Source organism: Mus musculus, chromosome 1, assembly GCF_000001635.26.
Source record: "Mus musculus strain C57BL/6J chromosome 1, GRCm38.p6 C57BL/6J".
Taxonomy (NCBI): Eukaryota; Metazoa; Chordata; class Mammalia; order Rodentia; family Muridae; genus Mus; species Mus musculus.
In genome coordinates, this window is record NC_000067.6 from 173,347,045 (window position 1) to 173,374,103 (window position 27,059).

General features: G+C 44.4%; 2 protein-coding genes across 15 annotated transcripts in view; one reads left to right on the forward strand and one right to left on the reverse strand.

The window, feature by feature from the left end:
- Cadm3 (cell adhesion molecule 3) overlaps positions 1–21,095 on the reverse strand; it is a 36,248-nt gene extending 15,153 nt beyond the window's left edge. Inside the window, exons 1-2 of one of the 3 annotated variants that reach the window (XM_006497060.4) lie at positions 20,369–21,095; positions 1,978–2,079 (exon numbers count right to left, since the gene is read on the reverse strand). In XM_006497060.4, the coding sequence (XP_006497123.3) occupies positions 1,978–2,079; positions 20,369–20,801 (535 nt within the window). In that variant the 5' untranslated portion in view covers positions 20,802–21,095. Of the gene's footprint in view, positions 1–1,977; positions 2,196–20,368 lie in introns of all 3 variants that reach the window. The other 2 variants (XM_030243803.1, NM_053199.3) reach the window with 2 other exon arrangements.
- The window catches only part of Aim2 (absent in melanoma 2), a 116,494-nt gene continuing 91,937 nt past the window's right edge, over positions 2,503–27,059 (forward strand). For 10 of the 12 annotated variants that reach the window (XM_030255241.1, XM_017321496.2, XM_017321486.2 and 7 more), the window contains exons 1-2: positions 2,509–3,183; positions 3,835–3,929. The gene's annotated coding sequence lies outside the window, so the exon portion shown is untranslated. Of the gene's footprint in view, positions 3,184–3,834; positions 3,930–27,059 lie in introns of all 12 variants that reach the window. The other 2 variants (XM_030255294.1, XM_006496926.2) reach the window with 2 other exon arrangements.

Below are 27,059 nucleotides of genomic sequence, written 5' to 3' on the forward strand. Positions count from 1 at the left end.
AGCAAACAAAATAGAAATTAAAAATTGAAACATTCTAGCATATTTTATAATTTTTCTAGCATTTACTTTAATCCAATCATCAAATCTCTCACCAGGCTTTACCACTGTTATTAGGTGCTGTGGCTGCTGTTGAGACAAGGTCTTACTATGCAGTCCTGGCTGGCCTGGTACTTACTGTGTATTCAAGATGGCCTTTAATTTATCAAAGTTCATCTGCCTCGCCTTTCTAAGTGCTGGGATTATAGACATGCAAAATCAAATCCAACTATTTGTTCTCTTTCCTGGTAGGTCTGCCTGTCACCCCAACTACAAAGCCAAGTCCCTATCCTGATATCATTTAAAGATTAAAAGACTAAAATTTTCCCCTTAGTGTGCCTAAGCATAATTTCTACCTCCTCTCTCTTTAGAGAAATTCAACAAAACAGAAGCTTAGTTGATAGAGTCTTTGCCTAGCATTGCATGGAGCCCTGGATTGGACACTTAGCACCACAATGGCTACTTGTGGTGGAACACATGTTATCCCATCACTCAGGAAGTAGAGACAGGTAGAGCAAAAGTTGTAGGTTATCCTTGGCTAAGTGCTGAGTTTGAGGCCAACTCGGACTGCATACACCCTGTGTCAAAAATGGGAGAGAGAGAGAGAGAGAGAGAGAGAGAGAGAGAGAGAGAGAGAGAGAGAGAGAGAGCAGGGAGGACAGAAGGAGGGAGGGAAAGAAGAAGAAGAGAGGGAGGGAGGAAAAAAATCCAGGGTTTTTGTTTTGTTTTGTTTTTTGATAAATCAATTGAATGCCAAATGAACCTTCTCCTAAGGTCTAGCTGTGAACCTCTCCAACACTGACATCTGTTTCCACCACCAGGCACTGTGCTAAAGTTCCCCTAGCAAGGATTCTGGTTCCTAATATTGATTCCCTCATCTTCAGAATCACTTTTAGTGACCCAACAGCACTGACCTCCTCGGAGCCAATCCAAAATAACCATCTCCAGACTCTGATTCAGGAATGTCCAAAAGTCTGCTCTAGGTCACAGAATCCCACAACCAGCACTATTCACAAAGCTCAGTTGGAAACCAGGAACCACACATGCAACATCCTCTACAGAGCACTATAAAGACAGTCAGTCCGATGCTTTCTTTGTCACAGACTCGACCCCTACTCAGCCTGCTTTCCTAGTGTCTTACTTTCCTAGTTCGGTATTTCCAGGAAATACACCCTGCTTGATCCTAACAGAGAGGGAAGGCAAACTGGAAATTATGCCAAGCAAGACATGCCATTAAGGGCAGTGGTTTCCCAACTGGAGTATGAAGCCTGATGGTTGTGGCTGCCTAAAATAGTAAAAGCTGGAACTGAGGGATTGTCTTCCATTTCACAGGTACAGACAACAAGGCAGCAGAGATGAAGAGACCCCCTAAGATCAGCTCACTATTTCTGAACACCGGAATTATATTCTGTCCTCCACACAGAGCTGTTCTCATTGAGTTTTTCTTAAAGTGATCCTCTGAATGGAGAGTTAAAAACCTGTGATGGATTTTGAGATTTCTGTGTAGTCACTGAGCACATTTGGAAGTGACTTTTTTTTTCTCAAAATTTCTCAATGGAAGTTGTCTGAGGCCCTGTTCATTTGCAACAGAACTAAATCACTTTCCAACCTCTGATCCCTTTGTCCTTGTCTCCCTTGAAGAGTTCTTTGCCAGTGCCTTTCCAGGACCTCTTTGTTTTGAGTAATCCACTCCCCTGGAGTCACTTTATTTTTGGAAAGAGGTGTAGGGTTACAGAAGTCTCTGTAGCAGAGTGAGGGAGAGAGTTGGTGCATGGGAAAAGTAGTGGTGGTGCAGAGCTAAGATCTAGACGTCAGATGGGAAGGAGAAAGCTGTGTGGTGATGAGTGGAGAGACCATGGGGTGGGGTACCATGAGTGGAAGATGGTGTGAGGATGAGAGAGACATCTGTAGCACGTTGAGATGAAGGGCCTGGTTTCTCACCTTGACTGGCCAGCAGGTCAGGGTTGCTCCAGACTGTGGAGCTGAGGGCCTCCTCCAGTGGAGCCGGAGTTCCCAGCTCCAAATCCTGCTCCTGCCAGTAGCCTGGGGGAAAGAATCTCCATCAAGGATGAGCCCTGTGCAAACTGCTAGTGTCTACACTTTCATGGTGGGGGTGTGGAAGGGGTAGGCCCCTAGGGAAAGGAGCTTCATCAGCAAACCTAAGGGAGAGTGAGACATTAGCAAGAGTTCCGAGAAAGGAAATGACGTCTCTGATTGGCCATTTAAGGAGGATGCTAAGCTTTATCTGTCAATCACATGGTGTTCGAGAAAAAAAAAAAAGATCTTGGAGACCATTCGGTCCAGTTTTCCCATCTCACAGATAAGGACAAAGAATCCCACAAAAGATTGTGGAGGGTTTGCTACTGAAAAATGGAAACCCAAAAAAAAAAAAAAAAAAAGGAAAACCAAAAACCAAAACACATCTTAAACTCCTTATCCAATATTTTTTTTTGTTATACCATATTATCTACTAACACAACAGCAGGTTTAAACACACGAGAATGTATTTCCACAGTTAATTCTTTCACTAAACCTATAAAAAGTGGTGATGTCATCACTCCTGTTTTGCCATGTGGAAGCAGAATGAAATGACTTGCCCAAAGCCATACAAATTAAATAGAGACTAGAAATGAAATGCATGATTTCAAATCCAATGCTCTTTGTTCCAAGGCGAGACCCTCCTCACTGAAGAAAGATCACATTAGGGGCTAGAAGTCGTGCTATAACTATAACTATCCCGAGCGTAAGCTTCTATGTAAGCTCAGATTCTCTTAAGTTTTCAAGCTAGACTCCCAGGCTCTCACTGACTCTCACTGAGTCACTGAGTCTGTGCCTTTCTCGGATGTCACCAAACCTTGTCACCCAGGCAATGGTCACGACTTCTCTTAGAACTATATCCATTTTTTTACTGTGTTGTGAAATACAGCGGTGTCTGGGGTTCACAGCCCTAACCCAATCCGAGAGAGCAGAGGGACAAAGAACCCAGCTAAGCACCTTCTCAAGATCTCCCGCCACAGAGCCCTAGAGTAGCCAATCACATCGCAAAATTTCAGTGAGATCATCAGCTGCTGAGCAGACTGGAATTGTTTCTTCTCTTGGGACAGCAGTGCAGGGAGAAGTTTGTCAGTGGTCCCAGCATGCACAACAGTAAGTGTGTGTGTGTGGTGGGGTTGGGGTTGGGGTTGGGTTTGGGGCGGAGGGATAAGAAAGTGGAGGTGGGGCTATGAGAGAGGGCAGGTGGGTTGGTCAAAACTGAAAAAGAGAAAATGGACAGGACTTTGGGAGAGAGAAGGATAAAAAAGAAAAAGGGAAAGCAAGCTGGTACGGAGAGAATAGAGAAGAAAGGGTAGCTTTGAAAGAGGGTGACATATAGGGAGGAAGAGGGGGAAGGGAGAGGGGAGAGCGAGATAGTGCTCACATCAGATAAAGCTCTAAAAGAGCTTCGTGGGCGGGCTGGCAGCAGTGGGCGGCAGTGTAAACACCCTCCCTCGCCCCACCTCCACCCCACCCCCACTGCTTTTGACCTGGGTCTCCCAGAAGAATTGTGAATTTACTTTGATCTGAGCGAAGTTGAGAGACAAGGTACATCTCTCACAGGTAAAGAGGAGTTGAGGAGTGGGACAAAAGCAATTGATGAAGACAGAGAAGAGAGACAAGGATGAGAGAAAGAGGGCGGGGCTCTCGGTTCCAGCAGAGAGGCAGTCCTGAGGTTCAGAGTCCTTATTCTGGGGATGCTGTGTGTGGAGACCAAGGATGTGGAAATCTGGACATTAGTGAGTGTTTCATATTATTTTCCAGGTTATATGTGTTGGAGTGTGCTGTGTCAATATCAAGTAGGAAACAGGATTGACTTTCCTGGAGCACGGGATGCTGGAGGGACAGGGAGAAGCCAGGTAAGGGGCCTATGCTCCCTCATACAACCCAACAGATAGTCTAAGGACACGGACTTTTATTCAAATGGGCAGTTGAAATAGCCTTGTCATACTTCAGTGTGGGACCTTCAGTTTGCAGAGTAGATTTTCACCCATGATGTCATTTTTATCTCAGAACAATTGCAAGGGATATGCAGGCCGGTATAACCCCTTTTAAAGTTGACTTCCAAAGAGGCTCCTTGGTTCACCTGAAGGAACCCAAATAGCACACTTCTCAAGAACCCTTCCTGCCCCTTGGGGGCTCCTCAGCTTTCAACAGCTTTTCCTGTTTTCTAGAGCATCTCCACACACTGCACTGTTGCGTGTTTGTTCAGTGACCGGGCTCCTCATGTTAACTCTGAGCTGGTTAAGAGCAGACACGATACCATTTAAATCTACATTTCCTTAAGACTTCCATCCTCATGAGCTCTTGGTGCATGTGACTAGCCTAGTATTTTGCCACCTCCACACTAGGAGGTACATACTGCTCATCAGGCAGAGCCTGTTTCAGGTCTCCACTCTTTCGTCTGTCCTTGGTCTGCGTCTTGTCCTTTCCTTGCTCTGACCTGTTCATTAGGCATTTGTTTGTTTTGTTTTGTTTTTCCCTGCATAAGATAAATAAGTAAAATGGTGATGTATAACATTGAAACCCAGCTGAACTCTTCAGAGCCAGAAAGCAACAAGTAACCTTCAATAAATGAAGTGTTTGGGATGTGTTCCATTTATTGCCTCTGTATATTTGCAGAGAATTCACTTTAGACTGACTATTTACTATTTACTATGAATTTAGAGACTTCACTATTTAGGATGTGGCTGGGACATCACTCCCCCTTCTGTGGAGTATGTGTGATGTATCTGCTAATTCTGAAATGTACTTGCGATCTTGTATCTCTACTCTTGAGACCTCTGTTAATATGTCTGAAAGTTACCCAGTGTTACAAAATTGTAGGCTGCTAGCGATACGTTCTGAATGGCCATTCCCATGGGGAGCAGGTGAGTGATTGTAATGCTATCATCAGGACTGTGGTTAAATAGCACAAATTATAAGCCGATTTACGAAAAGCTTCAGCTATCGTCGGATTAAAATTGTGCCAGTCATTTATGACATCACTATGATTTTCCTCAAAATGTTTGGACAGGAAAGGGAAGAAGCTGAGGCGTATTCTAAAAGGGACATATGGACTTTGAAGTGGAGTTGGTAAGGATTCTACTCAGGGACTTTGGAAAGAGCTGCTGGCTCTGTATATGGGGAGAGTCATGAAGGCGAGCTCCAGTCTTACTGGCAATGTAGGTTGGGAAATGCCAGTCTTACTAGTTACACTGGTTATCTGCTCACAAACCTTTTGTGACTTTCTATTTCATTCTCTCTCTGTCTCTCTGTCTCTGTCTGTCTCTGTCTCTCTCTCTCTCTCTCTCTCTCTGTTGTATGTAGGTTTGTGGGTTCATGAGTATATGCCTACATGGACTACATGTGTGCATGTAGATGTCAGAAGCTAACATAGTGTGTCTTCCTCACTCATTCTCCAGCTCATATTTTAATTGGCTTTTAAAATTAAATTTATTTGTGTATGTATGTGTACATGCATGTGCATGTGTATATATGTATATAGTTTTACACACACATATACATATATACATATATATGTATATTTGTATACACACACACACACACACACACACACACACACACACACACACATATAGTGTCTGTGTGGAAGTTATAGGACAACCTGCAGGAGTCTTTCACCATAGCAGTCCTGTGCACTGAACTCAAATTGTCAGCCTTAGCCTGTAAGTAAGCTCTTTTGCCATCTTATCTGCTCTTTACCTACTTTTTCTAAGGCATCCACCTGCCTCTTCAGTCATGATGCTGAGTGTTCAGATGCATGCTGCTATGCTAGGCTCTTTACATGACATGCTATGCTAGGATCTTTACATGAGTGCTGAAAATCCAAATTTAGGTTCATACCAACAATTTTACTGAGCCATAACCCCATTAGACTTTACATTTTTCTGCAGATCACACCCAGATTGGCTAGCCTGGTCTTCAAGGTCATGTATAGGTTGATGTAAACCCACCTGTCAACTTTGTCCCTTTTACTGATTGTACATTCTAGGCACAGCAGCTATTTAGAATTTCATTTAAAGTATTCCCATCCTAGCTCCATTCCCTTTTCTATAATAACTTGATTTTAATGCTGTTTACCCATCTCTATGGGTCTCAGCTCTAGCTTTTAAGCCTACTTTATGTAACTCTTCTTTCAAGACCACCATCTTGGTGGTCCCAGATGGGAATTGTCCCCATATCTCTGAGCTTCACTATATTCTCTGCCTTCCTTATGAAATGTGGCGCATTCTTCCCTGCATTGCAATTGGGCTCCTTCCTAAATCATAAAGATGCTACAAGAACAGTTGATATCTGATTCATCTTAGTATCAATACTAGCACTAATACAGCATATTGCACATAGAAGGTGCTTAATAAATATTTATTGATTAAGTGAATCAGATGCTGAGTGTCTTCTGTTGTGAGAACAGAGCTCAGAATCTGTTAGTGAAAAAAAAAATTCAAAAGCACAAGAAGTAGGCAAAGAAAAGCATGGACTGCCTGAACATGGAGACTCTAGAGATCTACAAGGCAGGGCTTGATATTTATAAAGCCCCCTAGTGTTAATCTCAAGATTCAAGTTAAGAGTTCCATAGTCCTAACTCCAGACAAGCTCACTAGAAAGCTATGTGGTGTATCTAGTAAGGGTTAGGATGGGACAAGATTTAATTATAGGTCTCTCTGGCCATGAAGACCAAGATTTCTGCTTCTTCTCATGGTACTGCCTGTGAAAACATGCATTGTGTGTGTGTGGTGGTGGTGTTAGGCTAGGAATAGGAGAGGGAAGGCTCTCTTACATTGTTAGTCAGGAACAGTTTACCTAAACAATGTTCAAAGCTCTTATCTACACAGTGAAAAATCACAGAGTATCAGGCTAGAGTGGATGCTTGTGGTGGTGGTAGTGGTGGTGCTATGATTGGCATCCAGTGAATTACGGTTTTAACTGGATTTTATAATTTTCCTTCACTTTGGGATATATTTTGTCATTCCTGAATTTTCTATAATGTGGTGCTCTTTGGTTAACCAAACAACAGATGTGTTTATTTAAAACTTTTGACAAAACTTGTTTATGTTTTCACCACATTCTAGCATCTAGGCTAAAAGCAAAAAGGTTGTCTTGTTGGCCTTCAGTCATTCTGCGGGGGGAGGGGGGGAGGTCTTCTGAATCCTTTTATAATGTTGTTGTGTTTGTTTGTTTGTTGGTTTGTTTGTTTGTTTGTTTGTTTGTTTGAGACAGGGTTTCTCTGTATAGCCCTGGCTGTCCTGGAACTCACTTTGTAGACCAGGCTGGCCTCGAACTCAGAAATCCGCCTGCCTCTGCCTTCCAAGTGCTGGGATTAAAGGCATGTGCCACCTCCGCCCAGCTCTGAATCCTTGTTTTTATTTACCTGTGGGTTCTGATATCCTTAGAGTTCTTAGGATTAAAAGGACAAAATAATCCTTTCCCTATACTTGTCTCCTTCTGATTGATTGTTCTTACGGGGAGTAGCACAGGCAAGGATTTCAGACTTAATAATGCCCCTCTACAAAGCATGCATTGGCACCAATGACTCAGTTTTTCACTGCAAACACAAGACTTCACACATAGTAAGGGCTCAATAAATATTTATTGAATAAATAAGTGAGTTACTCAAATGAATAAAAATGTATTATGTCTGCAGTTTAAGTGACTAGTAGGCAAAGCTATGAGAGTATACCACCGTCACCCTTGACTGGTTGGTTTATGTATCTTCCCTGTCTCATTTGCTCTAAGGATCCAGAATGAATGGGTGGAGTTATTAACAATGTCATGGGTGCACATTTGGGATGGTGGGACAAAGGAACCAGTCCTGGTCTGCATAACGTCAACTGAACTCATGAATGCTTGAGTCCAGAGCTGAATGCTTGTATCCAGAGCCCCACTTCCCTGACTCTAGAGAAAACCAGCTCTCTGAGTAGGATTTGACTATGATGGTGGTGATGATGATGTTGATGGTAATGATGAGGGTGATTAATATGATAGTGATGGTGACATCGATGATGATGGTGATAGTGATGGTGACATCGATGATGATGGTGATGGTGATGGCAATGGTGATGGTAATGATGGTGATGGTGCTGCTGCTGCTGTTGCTGCTGCTGCTGCTGCTGCTGGTGATGACTCAGCATTTCTCTAACTCCAGAGTTAAAAATAATGTTCAGCCCAGCCTACTTGTTATTCCTCACGACTACCATGACAGGTGGGTGGAGAAGTGTTATCTCCAAGCGAAAAACATACTGGGGGCTGTGGCCTAGAATACTGAATCTCTTTTAGAATGGAGTATCCACCCTTAGGAGCCTCACTGCTGGGCTCCCAGATCTGACAGTCTCACCCAGCTTTAGCTCCTGAGTGAATTGCTGTGTACATGTGGGTCACAGGCAGCAGAGAATGGCCATAGCAAAATTAGAATTGGAATTTGGCCCCTGGAGGTTTTTCTATTCTCAGAGCCACATTTTTCTTTAAGAGTAAATGTTTGAATGTGCATTTGGAGGAAACTGGACCAGTTCCATCCGAATCCTGATTTAGAAGATAACTCCAAGATTTGGAGGAGTCACTTTGACTTCAGAGCAAAAACACTCAGATCACAAAGGACTCTCTTTACGCTCAACTTCCTACAGCTGGTCTTTGGCAGCCACAAATGTGCCACATTTACCAAACTCCTCCCTGTTGACATCCTTTGACAGCTACCAATGTATTCTTGTCCTGTGCTACATTGCTGGCTCACATCGCCTATTTCTTTTCTTAGATCCCTGTTTGCTAATACCTGTGTGACCTTAGGGAATAGCCAGAGGGAGGCGGGGCCTTAAGAGGGGAGTTAATTCTGATTCTGGGCCCCTCTGCTTTTTCAGGTGTGTTTCCTTTTTTTCCCATTAGGATGGGATTCTGTCCACAGTGAGATCATGAAGTCCTCACGGACACCCTCCGTTCCACCACTCAGGAACACTTCAGAACCCAGGAGCTCAGTCATGCTTTGGCTGCTGCTCTCTGATCTCTGTCTCCCTGTTCCCCTCCCTGTTTTCTCTCTGTCAGTGGGTTGCTGAGAGAAGGTTTTCCTTCTTGTTTCTCCCTATATTATTTCTGTTGCTGTCTAGTTTTTCCCTCCTGGAGCCTTGTTTGTCAAGAAGCCTCTTGGGCCTAAAGTCATTACTCTCTCCTGGCTTGATTTCACTCTCCTAAGAGGAGCAGAAGATGTAAGTGGAAACAGATGGGGGAAGGGTAGATTTCCACTCCTCCCCCATGGAACTTCTAGTATGGTAATTAACCCTTTGGTTTGGTACAAAGCCTGGGCCAGGGACTCAAGAGTTGAGGAGTGTATCATCTCATTATTAAAAGTACCTCAGAGTCAGGTTAGGAGAGACTAAGTCTGGATTCCAACAGGTTTTATGATGATGAATTTCACATACATCTTTTGGTTCCTTCCACAGCAGGTTGGAAACAAAAGGTTTTCCAGGCTAAATGAGGAGAAGCACCTTCAGGCTAGTTGACTAGCTCCTCTATCTTGGTGTGAGGAGGGAATTAAAATGAAAACCTGATCTTGGTGTAATACTCTTTTCTCATGAAAATTAAAAGTAAACAAAAATCCAGTCATTCGAAAACATTCTTTATATGCAAATGTTAGGAAAAAAAACTGTGAAGGTTGATCATGTTATGAAGGTAGGTGTGTGTGTGTGTGTGTGTGTGTGTGTGTGTGTGTGTGTGTGTGTGTGTGTGTGTTCTTAAGCCCCACAGTCAGATTCCATATTCTATCAGTATTTTCTACTGACCCCTAATGGCCAAAGCTGGTTACTCCTAAGATCATTCACTGTTAGGATGAGAAGAAAGCTTGCTCTGACTCTGGCACTTAAATGCAATAACTTTTCTCCTCTTTCTGTTAAAATTGATTTGCCCCAAATAGTTTCTCCACCATGACTCTCACAAGTATAGACTTTCAGAACTGACAAGGTCTTAAGTAGCAGTCAGTCCAAAACTGTTACGTATGTGTGTCTGTGAGCATGCCTACGTGCAAACTGCTGAACTACAGCCCAAGTGCAGTTGCTTCTTGTAACTATGAAAAACCAAACCGCCAAGAAGTGTAAGAATTCGAACAAGTCCCACAGGCAGTCAGCGGAGTCTTGGTTATAACTCTAGTCTGTTGTTCTTATCACCACATCATATAGAGTCTTGTGGGCTAGCTAACTTGGAGAGTCAGGTGCCACTATGGACTGTGATTTTTCTATCTGGTGACATCTATGCTCCTTCTAATCCTATACGTGGGAAGGACCTCAAACCTTAAGGGAAGTGAGGGAATATTAACTAACAGACAGGTTGGAGAAGTTGGGGTGAAATGAAGAAGAGATCTCTGCAGCTCTGTCAGATGGCATGGAGTCTTACCTACAGACTTCAGTTTCCCCAGAAGAAGAATTTGAAGGGCAGAGGCTATTGTTGTGTTGCTAAGAGCTAAAAGCAGTGGCCATGTGAATAAGACTGTAGTGTGTGTGTGTGTGTGTGTGTGTGTGTGTGTGTGTGTGTGTGTGTGCATGTGCAACACGCACATGTTTTTACATATGAATTCAAATGCTCTCCTGAATCTACCTGATGGAGCATGCCCTGTTCACAGTCATGGGAGCCGGCACTTGAGTGTGAAGTGGAAGAGAAAAGGGTTAGACTAGATGGGAGGAGAGAAGCAGAGGAGCGTGTCCTATTCTTGAGCTAGAAGGAAAAAACCTGAAGGCAGAAGTGGGCTTGCTGTAGGTTGGAGGGGTGGGGGGGCGGGAATGATCACAGACTTAGTTAAGATTCTGAGGAGCAGAGAGACTGGGAAGTGGGTGGCAGAGAAGGAGGTGGGGACAGCTGTTGCTTTGATTTGCTACTGAGTCAGTGTTCTTGATGCATTAGCACTGAGAGGGAGCCCTGGGCTGGCCCCCAACCAAAACAAGTCCCTCTGTAGCCAATATTGAGTTGTAACGAGGACAAATGCAGTTGGGAGACAAAGAGGAGGGACATCTGATCCCAAACAGCTCCTCGTTCAACTTAGCCCCTTCACAAGCATCTAGCATTCGGCACCAGCAGCCTGTGAGGGAGACAGAAGGCAGAGCAGTGAAGGACATCACTAACAATTTCTGGAGAACAGACTCTGTGTAGGTATATGATTGTACCTGGGATGGGTATAGCCTTTTGCAGGGTCTGTCTCCCCAATGCCTTCCCATAGTGATCACATTCTTCAGAAATCATGGAAGGTTTGATAAGGGCTGTGCATTCTGGCACAATAGCTAAAAGGCTGGTTTTGTGTAAAGTTTTGGGTGCCCCTTAAACTGAGCAGGAAAGTATTACACCTATCCCATGAATTTGTTATTTTTACACACACACACACACACACACACACACACACAGAGAGAGAGACAGAGACAGAGACAGAGACAGAGAGAGACAGAGAAAGACAGAGAGACAGAGAGAGACAGAGAGAGAGACAGACAGAGAGAGAGAGATATGCATGCACAAACGCACATGCACATGATAAACTGGGAAAATATGCGTCCCCCATACTTTAGGAAAGCATTTTGGAAAGGAAACGAAACAGCATTGAACATGGAATTCATTTAGTGTATTGAAAGGTTATGGGAAGATAGGAAATTGAGACTGAGCCGGAGAGCTCAGAAAATCAGGGAGGGACTTGCAGAAAACAAACAAACAAACAAACAAGCAAATTACAGGAGTGCGAGAGATCTCAAGTAGAGCTTTCAGCACTTTCTCCCATCCTGCCATAACTACCTGGCGCCTATGTACCTGACCTTTTTGCATGCATATGGAAATTCCCTTCTTACAGTGTCTCATCCCATACATTGCTGTTTGAGTGGTGTTTCAGATCTTTCAGAGTGATGGCTTGGTGTGATGTGATAACAATGGTTTGGAAAAGTTTAATTTCTTCTGAGGTACGCAGGAAGGCATTTATCTCTGCTGGCTCTAATATTCCTGACTTGTTTTTACTGTTTCCCTTCACTGGATGATCAGAGACAGAGTGTGAATGACAGGTTCAGGGCAATGGTTAGGAGTGCTACATGAAGAAAAATATGTGTTCCGCTCTACACACCCACTCACGCTACTCGAGTTCCCCTGACTCCCCTAAGCCTAACTGAAATTTATTCTCTCTCTCTCTCTCTTTCTTTCTCTCTCTCTCCTTCATTCTTATCACTTAAAAAAGAAGATCTGTATTTTTAAGAATGCGGCATTGTTCATGCCAGCCCTACTTCATGCTTTTCTGAAAGTTTAACTCTTCTATGAGACAGACACATTCTTCCAAGTCTACAAATCTCACAGTCTCCAAGATGATAAATAATGTTGTTTTGACAGAAAGGCCCTCTTCCCCTCCTTTCAAACCTCCTTGAATGTCTCAGCTTCAGTGTGGTTGTCTCCTGTTTGCTCCCTAAGATGCTTGCATTTTCCAATGTGGTCATCCTTTCTCTCTCCTTCAGCATGTGTCCTTCAACACACTACGATTCTCATTATTCATATGCCTGTTTTTATTTTTTTCTGACACAGATACACAGCTATTATTATGACCCAGATACAGAGCCCATTTCACATGCTCATATTAATCAGAACCCCTTACTTCCAGAAAACCATATGGCTTAACCTCAGAGCTTCTCCCCAAAGCAGAATTTAGTCTCTTTCTTCTGCTCAAACTCCCCAGGAAAGGGCCGGAATCCGCTCCTCCCCAGGGCTAAGGCTCAGTCCATCTGTCACTGACATTGGACTCCAGGGCTTGTAAACCAGAAAAGACTTGGCATTAACAGCAGTTGAGGATAAATGAAAACATGGAAGGCTCAGGGGCTTAGTGATGGTGTGTTTTATATTTGTGTGAGATTATAGGTTGCGAGTTGGAGGGGAAACATATCCCATGTACTTGGGAAGATTTCATTATTAGGAAGTGTAAGAACTAGCAAGCACCATGGTCCCACTGTAATTTTGCATTTGCAGAATGACAAATGCTTTGGAACAGATGGTGAAACTGGCCCTTCGTTTTATAATGGAAGAACTTGGCCTCAGGCTCTTTAAAGGATGGACATGATGATGCATTCCATGTTACTTGTTACTGATGCACTCATTAGAGTTTCTCTGGATTTCTAAGGGGTATCAAATATTTAAATCAGAAGCTCCAAAAACAAACTCACACTTAGGGTTTTTGTTTTTGTTTGTTTTTAACCTGGGCAAAGCTGCAAAGCAAAGGGCCAAGGCACAGGAGGTAAAATAAACAAAAAGACACATGAGACAGAGTCCTGTCTCTTCTCAGTGCCACCTGATATTTAAAGAATGAGCTCTCCCTCCCACTTTGCTAATGTCTAAGACAATTATGAAACAAAGAAGAGATGGGTTGTGGCCTCCTTATAGATGGATAGCCAGGACACAGACTTCCATCACATTTTCTTTTCGCAGGGCAAAATGATTCTCCTGACCTTCCTGACCCTGAACTAGAAGTAAATGAGCTAAAGGTGCTTATAATTAGCAATCAATATATAATTAGTACAAGTCTAGCTCGGGAAGGGAAAAAATAAGTGTTTAGCAAATGCAATCTTTTAGTTCTTAAAATATATATGTATAGCTTTGTTATGCTCCTGGACTACCTTCCCAGATGTGAGATTTCACACCGAGGGATGAAGGACATATTGAACAAAGTTAGCATCTCTGCATTTGAATCCTTCTTGAAATAGGTCCTGCTCTTCACTGGAGTGGAGGGGCTCAGGGAAATGGGTGGATGCAAGATGCTCCAGCTGTTGCTGTAACCCCAATCCTATCTTCCAGAAGGCTCACTCATAGAGATAAATCACTTCCATTACCTGCCCTTGACAAATGAAGCTTCTTGCTTCAAGTGAGGAAACGAAGGAGGCACCCTGAAAATTCATTCTGACATTCTGCCTCCCCAGCTAGGCTCCTTTCTAGGTCATTCATACATATAAATGTACCCTTGTGTAGAAATTGTCATGGGGCATTTTATGTTCAGGGAAAGGGGAGCTTGCCCTGATCTAATGTGATGATGCCACACTGGCTGGGTGGCACTCGATGTCATCAGAATATTGGCAGAAGTGTACCAGAGTCCACCTTAAAGATATATCTACTGAGATTTGGCTACGGACATTAACCTAGGACAGGAAATTTATGATTAAGGCCATTTTCTCCCATAAAAGTAGAAGAAATGAATCAGGGTTCTGATATTTAGTTTTTATTCTTCTCATATGATGGGGTCCTCTATTACCTAGTTTTTAAACACTTACATATCATATTTTCATTGCTGATATGGAGGGCAGAAGTAAATCAAGCATTATATCAGGAAAGGTAGAGCTGGCATAAGACTCGGGGTGCTATTAGGGGCTGTAGGCTGATGACCGAAGAAGACTCATTCTATTCTCCACATCATACAGGAGCAATGCCATCTCAATCTAAACCACAATATATGCAGATCTGGTTTAAACTATGATTCCGGTTACCATAAAACATGCAGCTATTTTTTAGGCCATGTAAGGACACTCTAAACCCCAGTTTCCTGAACATCTATAACCTGAGAATTACTTTTCGGCTTCTTTCCTACAGTCATGAGGACTCACAATGTCCCTGTATCAGAGTTTGGTCTCACTTTTAAAAGATCGGGTCCACACATATTTCTGATAGAGAAGGAGGTGTAGGGGGGAGTTCAGCCAGCTTTGAGGACTGCCCTGTGAGAGCGGAGATTATAAAGCAAAAGGTAGAGCAGGACCATGGAGAGCAACAAGAAGTGCCTGGAGTGACACCACAAGGGCCCAGCACCATGGAGAGCTCAAAGCACAGGTATTTTATTTGAAAGTGGACAAGTTAAGGTAGCAAGCTCTAGTGCTCACAGAACTTAACGTCGGACTTTCATTGGGATCATTATAATCCTACATCCATTTTTTAAAGGATTTCGTTTGAGTCTATTGTATACATCCAAAATATTTTGAGGACCACAACCAGATTTCATTTGTGATGGAAGTGGTTTTAATTTGCTATATGCTACTGAAATTATACTTAGGATTCTTGTCCAAAAAAAGGAAATAATATACAATTCCTGTGACAACCCCCATACCCTCCTAGAAACACTAGGATGCAAGGGAGCCAAAACATTATAACCATTGCATAGGTTACATGGCATACCCAGATGTTCTGATGATATCAATTTTCTATAAAAAGTTAACATTTGCTGGTACAAGGAGAGGAGATATGGGACCAGGAACTTTTGAAAAGAATGGTGTCACTAGAGCTTAAAAACCTATATTTTACAGGAAATATTTAGGCATTGGCTTCTACAATTAAGGGAATTTTGGTAAATTAATAAATACGTCTTTAATACTTTCTGGTTTAATGATGAATATGTAGATTTAATGAGCCACTATGTGTGGGGAAAAAACTCAACAGATTTATGTGTTCTACTCCTCAGAGGTTGGCTTTTAGGACCAGAATGGATGGACTGCCTTGTCACATACAAATACTGTGGTTTTACCTGCATAGTTGTAAGAGCTCTAGCCTCAGCTACATCTGACCTTATAAAGAACCATCACTATTTCTGATCTTGACAGTAGAGGTGGGTCTTTGCCCTGGAGACATATTCTTCTCCATTTTATGATGATATAGAGTGTTTATCCTTAATTTGACCATATTCTTAGAGATGTGAATCTTTTCTTATTGGCTTGCCAGACTCTTCTGTGACTCTCTCTCTCTCAGTCTCTCTCTCTCTCTCTCTCTCTCTCTCTCTCTCTCTCTCCTTCCCTCTCCCTCTTCTCCCTCTCTCCCTTTTCCTCTCATCTTCCTCCCTACTTCCTCTCTCTTCCATTCTTCCCTTCCTTCCATCCCCTTGTCTCTCTGTCTTAGAAAGCATTTCTGTGGAGATTTTGATTCTCATGGCCTATGGGTGGACCTCTAGGACATGACCCCATACAGGAAGCAAAACATTCCAGTGTATTGGCTTGTAGACAATAGTTAAACAGGAAGCACTAGCCTCTGACATTAAAAAGAAAAGAAGATTTTTGGGCTGGGGTAGAGATTGGTGATAGAAAGATTATCTATCATTTAAGATTCTACAGGTTAACTCACGAGAACTACAGAGAAATGAAATAAAAATATAATTACTCTACTTTTCTAATATTCTGGATTATTCATTAAGCAAGAAACTGACTGCTTCAAGGAGAATCAGGAATCAAGACTGCCATCCTTAGATGACTAGATGACGTTCCCTATCTGAGGCTCAGATGACAGAAAAGGGATTGTAGAGCCAGTAGGCAGCTCCACTGGAGTAGGAAACAGTGAAGAATGTGACTAGGCACAGCCCCAAGGGTTTTCTTTCTCTGACAACTGTGAAGATTTTTCCCCCAGCACATGACTTGAGAAAAAGCAGCTTTAAACACCATTCTACATATTAGATACAGAAAGTACAGTGAGCGAAAGCAAAAAAATGCCTAAGTCCAATCTAAGGATTTACAGAGCAATGGCATCATGCCCCGTATGCTATTTCAAAATGACCAGAACACCAAAAAGAAGCAAGCCATCTGTGGAATTTTATGGCTGCAGAACTATGAGTCACACACTTCAAGTGACTGCTGAATATCTCCAACATGTCACTCCTGAAATAAGATTTCTTCTTTCCTCAGTTGGAAGAGGGCAGAGAGAAAATCTAAAGTGCAGTCTACTGGTCCTCAGTGGAGGGCAGAGAACTTTAGATTATAGCAAACCCCAGGTGTAGCTTAAAGAATATAGAGAAGCCAGCAATGGGGCAAAGACTACATATCTTAAAATTTCAGCAATTTTTCCTGTGGTTTGTTTTCCTTAATGAATGAAATATCAGGATCCTAGGGAAAAAATATGAAAATCAACAGTGCCACCCAGGACTAGGCAGAACTTAGGACAGAACACTTGGCCATAATTTTTGAGGCCATTTGTCCTATATTACACTGTCTGGATGCTCATTAAATTAACTAGACTCTGTCGTTCCAGTGTCTCTTTAGTGGCCTCAACTTCCGTGTGTCAGATGATGTGCAAATCTTAAGGGAGAGTGTGTCCTTCCCAAGAGTGATAACTGGAACTAGAAAGAGAACAGAGATAAAAACAGACAGAACCCTTACAGCTATAACAAGGAAAAGAAACTCAATGGAGTAGATCTGCCAAGCAGATCCGTGGGCAGCACTAGAGAGAATGCTGAGTTTCTCCAGCATATTGGGCATGATTTCCTCACTGGGCATCTGGCCAGGGGGCTGCAGAATGCATGGCAATGGACAGAAGGTCATTGGGAAGAAAAAGATATGCATGTGTGAGATAGTTAAAATACAAGGTTAAGTTGCTGTAACCTGGGTAAAGCAAAGCGAGGTTGTCCTTATGCTGGGTTAAATCACTGTGCTGATAATAACTTGGGAATAAAGAACCCTGAGAAGGCTGGCCACAATGCTGAGTGTCAAGCTGCTCACCAGAGACATGACCACAGGGTGCATGAAGTTCACAGGCCTTGTGTTTCTCAAACTGGAGCTGCCAACTTCTGCTAGTACTAGTGGAGAAAGACCAGAAGGGAGGGCAGGTGGCGAATTCCTAAGCATGTGGCTACAGCACTAATGGCCAGGTTCAGATAGAACTAGCTGGCCCGGTCTTGTCCCAGCTTCTCAATCTCTCTCAATCTCTGCTCATCTTTCTGAACTTGAAATATTTATGCTGTGCCCAAGGGAGACTGATGCCTGTGAGGCACATGAAGTTTGTTTGTCTTCTTCTCAATGGAGTTAGCCTTCCAATCATAGCATCCTTGACCATCTAAACATCAGCTTGCTGGGTTATTTTGTCCTTTAGTCTTCACGCCACATCTATCCTAGTTTGGGTCAAACATTGCAGGGCGAATTATGCATCATCTAGCACCCTGCTCAGGAGCCCCAGGTGAACTCAGGGGTACTAGAAGCACCCAATTGATGATGGCCAGAATGGCCATCCATGAGTATATTCATATTCCACCATTGGAGCTCACCTTCTTAGCTCAGAAATCAAGGTACAAAGTTGAAGTAATAGAGGATATCTAATGGTTATATCACGAATATCAGAGCCTCCTGGAGCTCTCTACTCTACACAGATGTTCGGGAAGCTTGGTTGAATTTTCTTTGAAAGAGGTATCCTTCCTGTCTTCCTGACCCATACTCTTCAATTCCTCATGCTAAAGTTACTGATTTCTGTCCTTTCCTATAAGCTTCTGCCCTGTTTTTCTAAGCTGAGATAATAAGTTTTCATTCTTTGGACTTTAAGATCAAATAAGGCTCCCAAGTCGAAGTCATGCATTGGGCATATGAAGATGTGGTCACTGAGCAGGTTTATTCTAGGCTCTCCCTAGAGGTAAAGACCCTGCAGCTTATTGACGTAATTTTTTTTTCTCTTTTCAGGTCTAAGGTTGGCACCCATAGCTCGCATTGCCAAAAGATTGTAGCTTGGGCACTAGCTTTCTTTGGTTCAGTTATGAGTATGGGGAAGCCAGGGGCTGCACTGAAAGTCAAGGCTTTATAGGAGTGTCATTACTGAGGCACAGGCACCCAGTATCCAGTCTTTGCCTTGCACTGAGCCCAATGTCCCCAGGACTGCTCATCTACCCTGTGAGTGGGGTCATCAGTTCAGCCCTCTGGGGACTGGGGATTCCATGTACAAGAGAAGGGACTGCCATCTCTGTGGTGATAGTAGGAACTCCCTTTGGGGAGCTTGGGGAGTAGAGAGTGGAAAGAGTCAGCCAACCAACTGTAGAGAGGGGATCCCCAGGGCCCCCTTACCAGGGGAAGCTTCTTTACCAGGACAGAGACAGGGTAAGGGGAGGAGGTCAGGCAAGGTGGAGCTATTATTCCTCCAGCACCCTGGCTCTCAGCCGGCTTTCCTCAGATGAAATTCTCTACATCATCCTCCCCAGTTCCAACCCCTCCTCTCTCCACCCCGCCCCGCCCTGTGCCCATCCCTGCTGGCCACTGGGTCCATCGCCCAGGAACCGCCTCCCCTTTCTCCTCCCCTGCGGTTCTTTCTGGTTTTCCCCACCGTTGGCATCTGGCCGGGCATAGCCACCACCCTCCCTCTACTCTCCCCACTTCCCCTTGCTCCGCACTGGTCTTGTTCCCTTTCCCCTCCCCCACCCAGCCCACCTCTGACAGGCCGCGGGAGTGAGGAGGATACATTCCTTTAGTCCCTCCACTGCTGGTCCTCCCTCCTCCGGGAACCTGAGGCTCTGAGCTGGGGCGTCTTTCTTCCTATCTCTACACAGTTCTTCAAGCCACCCCATTAACCACCAGCAGCCTCTAAGAAGGCTGAGGTGCCCCCACAGCGCTGACCTACATAGCTTGGCCTGGGGCGGGAGGGGCTCTTCCCCAAGTCCCCTCTCCCCTGGCCCCGCCTCCTTTCTTCATTCCCCCCCCCCCCACTCCCTTCCTTCACCTCTTTACCTTTACAAACCTAAGAAGGGTTGAGTTTTAGACTGGGGCAAAGAGGCTAGTCTGCTACCCCACCCTAAATTTGGAGAAATTAATGTTCAGCCCAGGAAAGCTTTGGTTTTCCCATAGATCCTTCTCCCCAAATATCTTGCTCTCTCCGTTTGCTGCCCCGCACCCAAGTATAGGTTTCCTTGCCCAGATTTTAGCACCACTAGGACTAGAGCCAAAGTGGGGCCCCCTCCGCCCTGTGTTGTTGTTTTGCTTCAAGGAGAAGCCCCCTCTCCTTTGCCCACGCCCCCCTCGACAGCCTCACCCAGGCCCCCTTGCCTGCCCACTCAGAGCTCCGCGGCGGGTGGGGGACGCGCGGGGGAGCAGAAATGTTTGCATACAGCAGTTTTGGGGATCGTTCTGGCCACCCAACCCCTACAGACATACATACAGAAACACCCAACACACGCCCTGACTGAAACAGCGACAAATCTCACTCCGCCCCCAACACACACTGACACAGACATACACACAGACTCTGACACAGAAACGCAGCCCCAGACACCAACATAGACGCGCACACCCAGACACACACGGACATCAACACATCCAGACCCCGGTTGCTCAAAATAGACAGCAACCCCCGAGATCCACATCCCTGCTGCACACGTAGACATACACAGTCGGTCGTGTACATAGGAGGTGCACACGCCGGCACACCCCACGGTCCTCAGAGACAGCGATGCTCAGAGACAGACACAAGGGTATTCCAAGAGGCTGGCGACTTGAACCCTCGCTTCCAAACAAAGCCAACAGGCTCCCTGCGCCCGGCTCCCCGTCTGAACCCCCACCTCGGGGCACTGGCCACCTCCCCTGGCGCCGCCCCCTCCCTCACTCACCGTCCTGGGAAAGATTGGCCCCGCCGGGCGCCCAGGAGCAGGCGAGGAGCAGGAGCAGGGGCAGGGCGGAAGGGGCCCCCATCGCGCTTCCTGGCCACCTCCCTGGCTGGGCGCTGGCGAGCCTAGATCTCCGGGGACTGGGGCCGGGGGTTCTGGGTAGCCGGCGTCGCTGTCCAAAGGGGCAACCCCGGAGCGGCTTCCAAGCCCGGGGCCGAGGCGGGTACCGGGAGGGAGCCGGCGCTGCTGCAGTCGCCGGGATTAAATAGGGCGCTCGGAGCAAACCATTCGGTTGGAGGTGGAGGGGTGGTGACGGGGGGCTGGGCTGGTGGCGGGGGGGCCTGGATGCCGCATTCCCTACTCCCCCTCGCCTCCCACACCCCCTCCGCGCTTTTGTGGTGCCTTCCATCTTCTCCCCCGGGAGCTCCTCCAGCATCACTCGGGTGTGGAGCAAAGGGAGGGAGCTGACTCAGAAGTGGGACCCCATGCGCACCCCTCTTATGCTTGGGGTGGAGAGAGGGGAGGTGGACAGGGCGGTGGGCCAGCTGGCGACAGAGTCCACTGCAGGCCTGGGCAAGGGCGTGCCCACTTGCCTGAGGTCCTCCGGCCCCGCCTTCTCCTTAGGCAACCGGGATCCCCAAAGCTAGGACACCCCTCTCCACTGTGACCAAGGATGCCTCCCCAGGGTACCTAATTACTCAAGGCATTCTCCTAAGCATAAACCTCCGTAGTTCTCTTACTCAAGACCCTCTTCTTAACTGTCCAGCAACAATTTGTGGTTCCAGGCAACATCCCTTGCAAAGCCGACCCCAGGAGGCCACCGAACCTAATCTCCTTCAAGCCTTCTTTAAAGACGTTATTCCAGACACTAAACAAGGAAGTATCCTGTAAAGTTACTTGGTATTTTCCTCCTCCGTGCTCTGTCTTAGACCCTCTTTCCTGAAACTAGCCTCTCAATATCCTTTCTGCTCGGTCTTTCAGGGGCTCTTCTCAACTTTTAGCTAGTAAGAACCCAGGGTGAAAGCCAGACTCACAGACCCTCTTACAGACCAAGAAGCAGTGAGTAATGCAGCTCTTGTTCCCTGAGGCTATAGAGGAGATGGATGAGAAAGACTGTGTTTGCAACTTGCTCACATTCAAAAAGTCCCGAGTCCCTAGTGTTTGCTGTTCTTCTAGGTTATCTCTGAAAGAGTTTTGGTGTGTTTAAAAAAAAGGATCTTTCTGGGTTCGTTTGGTCGAAATTTAGCTTTGGAGAATACATTTCTAAATTTTAGAAATCAGGGAATTTTAGGTATGCCAAGAATTCTTAGAGTATACCTGATCTAACCCAAAGGAAGTTAGCAGATCTAATCCAGGTTTTACATTCACTTAGAAATAAAAGATCCAGCATTAGGAATGGTAAAGAAAAGTACATAGTGCTTTATTCTACAAGTGGGATGTGGGTGGTTCTAGTAACATCTCCAGTCCATTTTCTGTGCTGCTTTCCTCTGCTAGTATTTAATGTTTGGGTAATCTTTCCTTCCTTATGTCAAGGCTTCTTAACTCTTTATGGTGATGTAGCCAATGTCTCTGTCACCTAAGAACCTGGGGACAGCCTGCAGAACATATTTCGTAACCAGTAAAGCCTTGTCTAAGTGACAGGCAGTTATCTGGGGCTGAGAGAGTACTGTTCAGGGCACCCCTGCAGGCTGGTCTGGGTCTGCTCCGATATTTTTCACTTGCTGTTTCTGGAGTTTAAAGTTTCTATAGAAGAAATCTGCTTGCCTCTTGGATGTGTCCTGACTGTCTAGGTGGTTATTATTTCTTCCTAGGCAATATTGAACAAGGTCCAATTTGACCTGTCTTGGTGACACCAAATCATGTCGTTACCTTTCTGAGATCATCACTACTGTTTTGAAACCCAAGCAGAGGAGATAGGACAGTGAATATTGCAGGAATGTGCAGATGTGGATGTAAGACTGGGAGGAGACTGGACCAGGAAGGTGGAGATTGAAAGAAGATATGACTTTTTGATGGAGTTGGGACTACGTTGGTATGAGGTTAGTTACGATATGAAAAGGAAGGGGGCATGGTAAAATAATACAAAACCTAACTACAGAGCAAAACAAGCTTATCAGCCATGGTGAGAAAAATCAGGCTCTTTCTTGTTATAGGCTCTTGATGGATAAAGAGTATTATATTTGAACTAGAAGAAACCTTAGCTTCGCTGTCATGTAAGTGGGATTTAGGTAGAACAGGATAAGGGTGTGTGTGGAGGTGAATTAAATGGGGGTAGGCTGGATGTGGGATTAAGTCCCAAAGTCCTCTAATTAACCATCTTTTCCCTCCATCTGCTGCATCCCAGAGGTCTCCTTCTGCCTGTCCTTAATTCTCTGATGACTGCTGCTCTGGCCCCGCCCTCTACTGTAACTGCAAGGGATGGATGGGTACCAAGGGTGGGAGGGGGGAAGTGGAGCTGTTTTGAAGAGACTGTATTAAGGCTAGCAAATGAGACTCTGGACTGCTCTTTTCCTACTGGCTCCTCTTCCCTTCCCTGTATCATCAGCATGAGTTTTGGCAGTGTTTTAGTTCTTGGTAATAGGAGGTTGCTGTTGGCTTTTAGAATTATGGAATAAAAACATGTTAGAGTTGTGAAAGACCTCCAAGATCATCGTCCTCTTAGATGGTGTCTTTCTTGAACAGATGAGGGAAATGGAGCTCAGACGCCCAGTGGCTTCCAGTGTTCTGCCGCTACCTAGTAAAGACTAACAGGACTGGATGAGGGACAGGGAGTGAGAGGGAGTGAGTACCCTTGGGAGGTAGGAGGACTGTGGAGAATCAGACCCAGTATCTGAGAACAATGTCTAATTTGAAGTGTTCTCTTCTGTTTACCTCGGAATGGTAATTTCTTCCACATGGCATGCACTCTGTTTGGAAGAACCCATTCTCTATAATTCTTCTACTACTGCCCTATCTGCACTGATCCCACCCCCATTTTACAGGCATGCCATTTGCTTAGGAAAGGGGGGTCTCGCCAAAGAAAGAGTGACCTGCAAGGATTATCTCATCATAAAAATAGGTAGAATGTAAGTATCTGTGTTGGATTGTGATCTCTATGGTTACTCAGCACTCGAAAATGCCGTGACATACAATTTGCGTTTCCCAGAGACTTGCACAAGGTCTGAGGGGAGTTGTCTGTGGGATTACAGAGATGGCAGCTACAGGGAGATTTGTGGGGAGCCAAGAAGGGGAGTGATGAGAGGGAAAGAGCTTGGCCTCCCGCATGCCCCTGTCCACTCAGCAACAGCCTGGGTATCTGGGGGTGTGGAATGTGATACTGGCACTGATGCTGGGCTAGACACAGCTGTGTGGGCCCTGGGCATTCTTTCCCCACGCAGCTTCTGCTGAACGGGGAAAGAGAAGGAACTCAGTTTGTAGAGGGTGAGTTTTGTGTATTCATCTGGTAGAGATCAGCAGTGCCTATAGGGAAGACCTATGAGAAGATGTGACTCAGCCCTCACTCAGTTCCTCTGTCACACTCTGACCCTTCTCCTCTCTGTGACTTGGTAGACTCTATGCAGGTTCGCACACTGTTTTCCTCTTCAATTTTCCACCCAACTAAACCAGTACTTGCCAATGCCACCCCGTGCTTCTATTATCCAGCTTTAATTAACAGCACCCTTAATAATAACCTCGGTACGAATTTTAATTCTAACCTTAATTGAATTCTAATTTTAATCCTAACCCTAATCTATTAAGGATTCTAACCACCAGTCCTAATGGCAGCTCCAACTCAATTATCAGTTTTAACCAGTATCTTCATTCTAACCAGGTTTGAGCTGGCAACTAGGGAAGCCACTTGCACGTGATTAAAACATGGTCCCATGAACGGAGAAGCCATCATTGCCAGCCTTCATGCTGAGTGCTTTATATATACGGTATCTCCTGTGGGCACCAGAAGCTACCTAATGTAGTTAAATTTATTAGTTCCTTACCAGTGCAAAACATGCTGTAACATGATTATAATTGTAATCAGAGGATCCAAGCCAGGCCTGCTTGATAGGTGACTCTGTACTCACCTCCCCTCCGCCAACAAGTAATTCTGAGCAACCGTCTCCTTAAAGTCCTAACGGATCCACCCTGGCTTGACTTCTCCATATCATTCATGGTTTTGTTTTATTTTTAAATAACTAATGGTACAGAGATGGAGAAAATTACAAAAATCCCCACATGTTCTTGCCCACAGACCCTATTGGTACTTTGAGACATTAAACTAATTTATTGGTGAAGTTAAAATATTCAGACTATAGAAAGAAACTAACTGCAGAGAAAATCCTCCTCCCCTTCGCCTTCTTGGAGTAGCCATATTGCACAACCCCAGGGGGCATCATTCTAATTGGAGTTGCGTAACTTGGCAGCACTGCCTCCCACAGCTTTCCAGGCAAGCAGATAAAGTCAAGGTAAATATCTACCAAATTAAATCGCCCTGGGTACGTGCATGACTTAAGCATGGCAATCACTAGATACTTCGAGTTTATAAATAGCAACAACGATTAAGGGTCAAGCTTCCAGCTCAATTCTTTACATTTATCACACATTTTTAATATTCCCACGTCTTTTGTGCAGCATCTATCACCTCTCTATTACAGATGAGGACCCTGGAACCAGAAGAAACCCACTTGCACAATGATGGGGAACAACACATCCAGGCCTCAAAGTCTACATTCTTAACTTTGTACTTAGCCAGAAGAGCTGCTCAGGGCTTGACTCTGAAGGTCATGTGGGCTTATTTCTTAATGTCAGAGAAGTGGAGTTGCCTGGCATTAGACAAGAGGATGACCTATGAGGCTGTCGATGGACTCAGATTGATGTAGAAGGAGACAATGTGAGGGAGAAGGGATGTGAATAACTACATTACAGAGGAAATGAGTAAAAGGTGAGAGAGCAGAGGGGAAATATACAAATATGAGCAGAGACTGGGGAAATTGTTTTGTGATAAATTCAAGCAAAAACAAAATCATATAATAAATATGTGTGTCACCATTGCTCCAGCTTCAGGCTGATTGATGTATTATGGAAAGACAGTAGACATATATAATCATCTTCAAACAAAAATGCACATTTTCAGTTACATGGGGATCGGTAGCCTTCTCCAGAGAAATATTTCCACACTGCTCACCTTGATTCTGTGTTCTCGCAATATCAAGCTGCTTGTAATTTCCCCGAGATACTTCCTTGTTTCATGCCTCAGTGTCTTTGCACACATTGTTTTTCTATACCTGGATCGCCCATCTCATCAAGCCTGATGAAAATCGTGTTTATTCATCCACACTTTGATTAGGTGCTCCCACCCGCGTAAAGCCTTCCACCTGAGGGTAACCTTGTCTTTCTGGGTGCTACCACTGTATAAAATGTATATCTCAACTATTACAGTTCTCTCACTGTGTTGCAATGATTTGGCAGTAATTTTCTTCTCTAACTGTGCGCTCTTTGAGGGCAGGAATGATATTTCATGAATCTCATTATTGCCAGTGTGAAAACTAAAAGAATCACAATTTCACTTAAGTATGAATTAAACCAAACGACAAATGTGTGAGCATGGGCTCAATAAAACATTTTCCACATATGCAACATGATGCATATAACCATAATTCACTGGAATTTTTCACACAGGTATGTATGCATTAAGTTATTTGGATATTCCATTTATAAGCTGATGTAGCTGATTGTAATGTATGTGTACAAATGTATATAGAATACCTTTTATAAGTATTATAATTGTCTCTGATCTGCCTGTCTGTCTGTCTGTCTATCTGTCTGTTATCTGTCTTTGCTGGTGTTCTAACCCAGAGTCTTGAGTTTGCTAACCTGACATACTACCACTGAGCTACGTCTCTATCAGCATGTTACTTTCTTTTGTATTGCTGTAGTTGTGGAAAACACTCATCATTTAGACATCCATCATTCGTAATTTGGACAAATAGCTTTAAGGATCCACACTTTATATACAAATTGGTGGTTCATTCTAAACACAAGAACTAAGAACTGGCTGTAAAATAATAGTCAGAGGCTTATTGGCTGATTTATGTGTTGCTTCTCTAGGGACTTCCCAAAGAGAAGTCCTAAGACATTTCTGAACAATTGCATTCTTTTGCTTTTTTAAATATAGAGTAAGTAAAATGAGAGTCTTTATAAACACACCTGGAGAACAAACATTCCCAGGCTCTGTGAGAACATAACAAGTTCTTTCCAGATCTGAACTCCAACCTCGGACCATTCCTTCTTTTGTTCATAGCCTGTTGAGAAGTTTCTATGTGATGAGCAATACTGGTTGCAAGTGGTTAGGCATTTTGTGGTAGCCTATTAAGAAATTATATAAACTATTGTTTGTTTGTTTATTTTTGAAACTGCACCTCAAGCAGCCCAGACTGGCCTCTAACTCCCCCCTCCCCATCTGTAAATGACTTTGAACTCCTGATTCTCTTGATTCTACTTCACAGGTTCTAAGATTATAGGCAGGTAATGGTAGCTTCATCTTTTTTTTTTTAAGTTAAATAATGAAACACTCAGTAGATTGATTTTTCTCACCCCATTCCCAAGTCCCACTCCAGGTTTGAACTATATTTATCTGTGAGGAATAATATGAGTCCAGGAGAGGTTACAATTTGGGAACACCAATAACTGATAGCCCAGACCATTCTAAGAGGAATGGGCT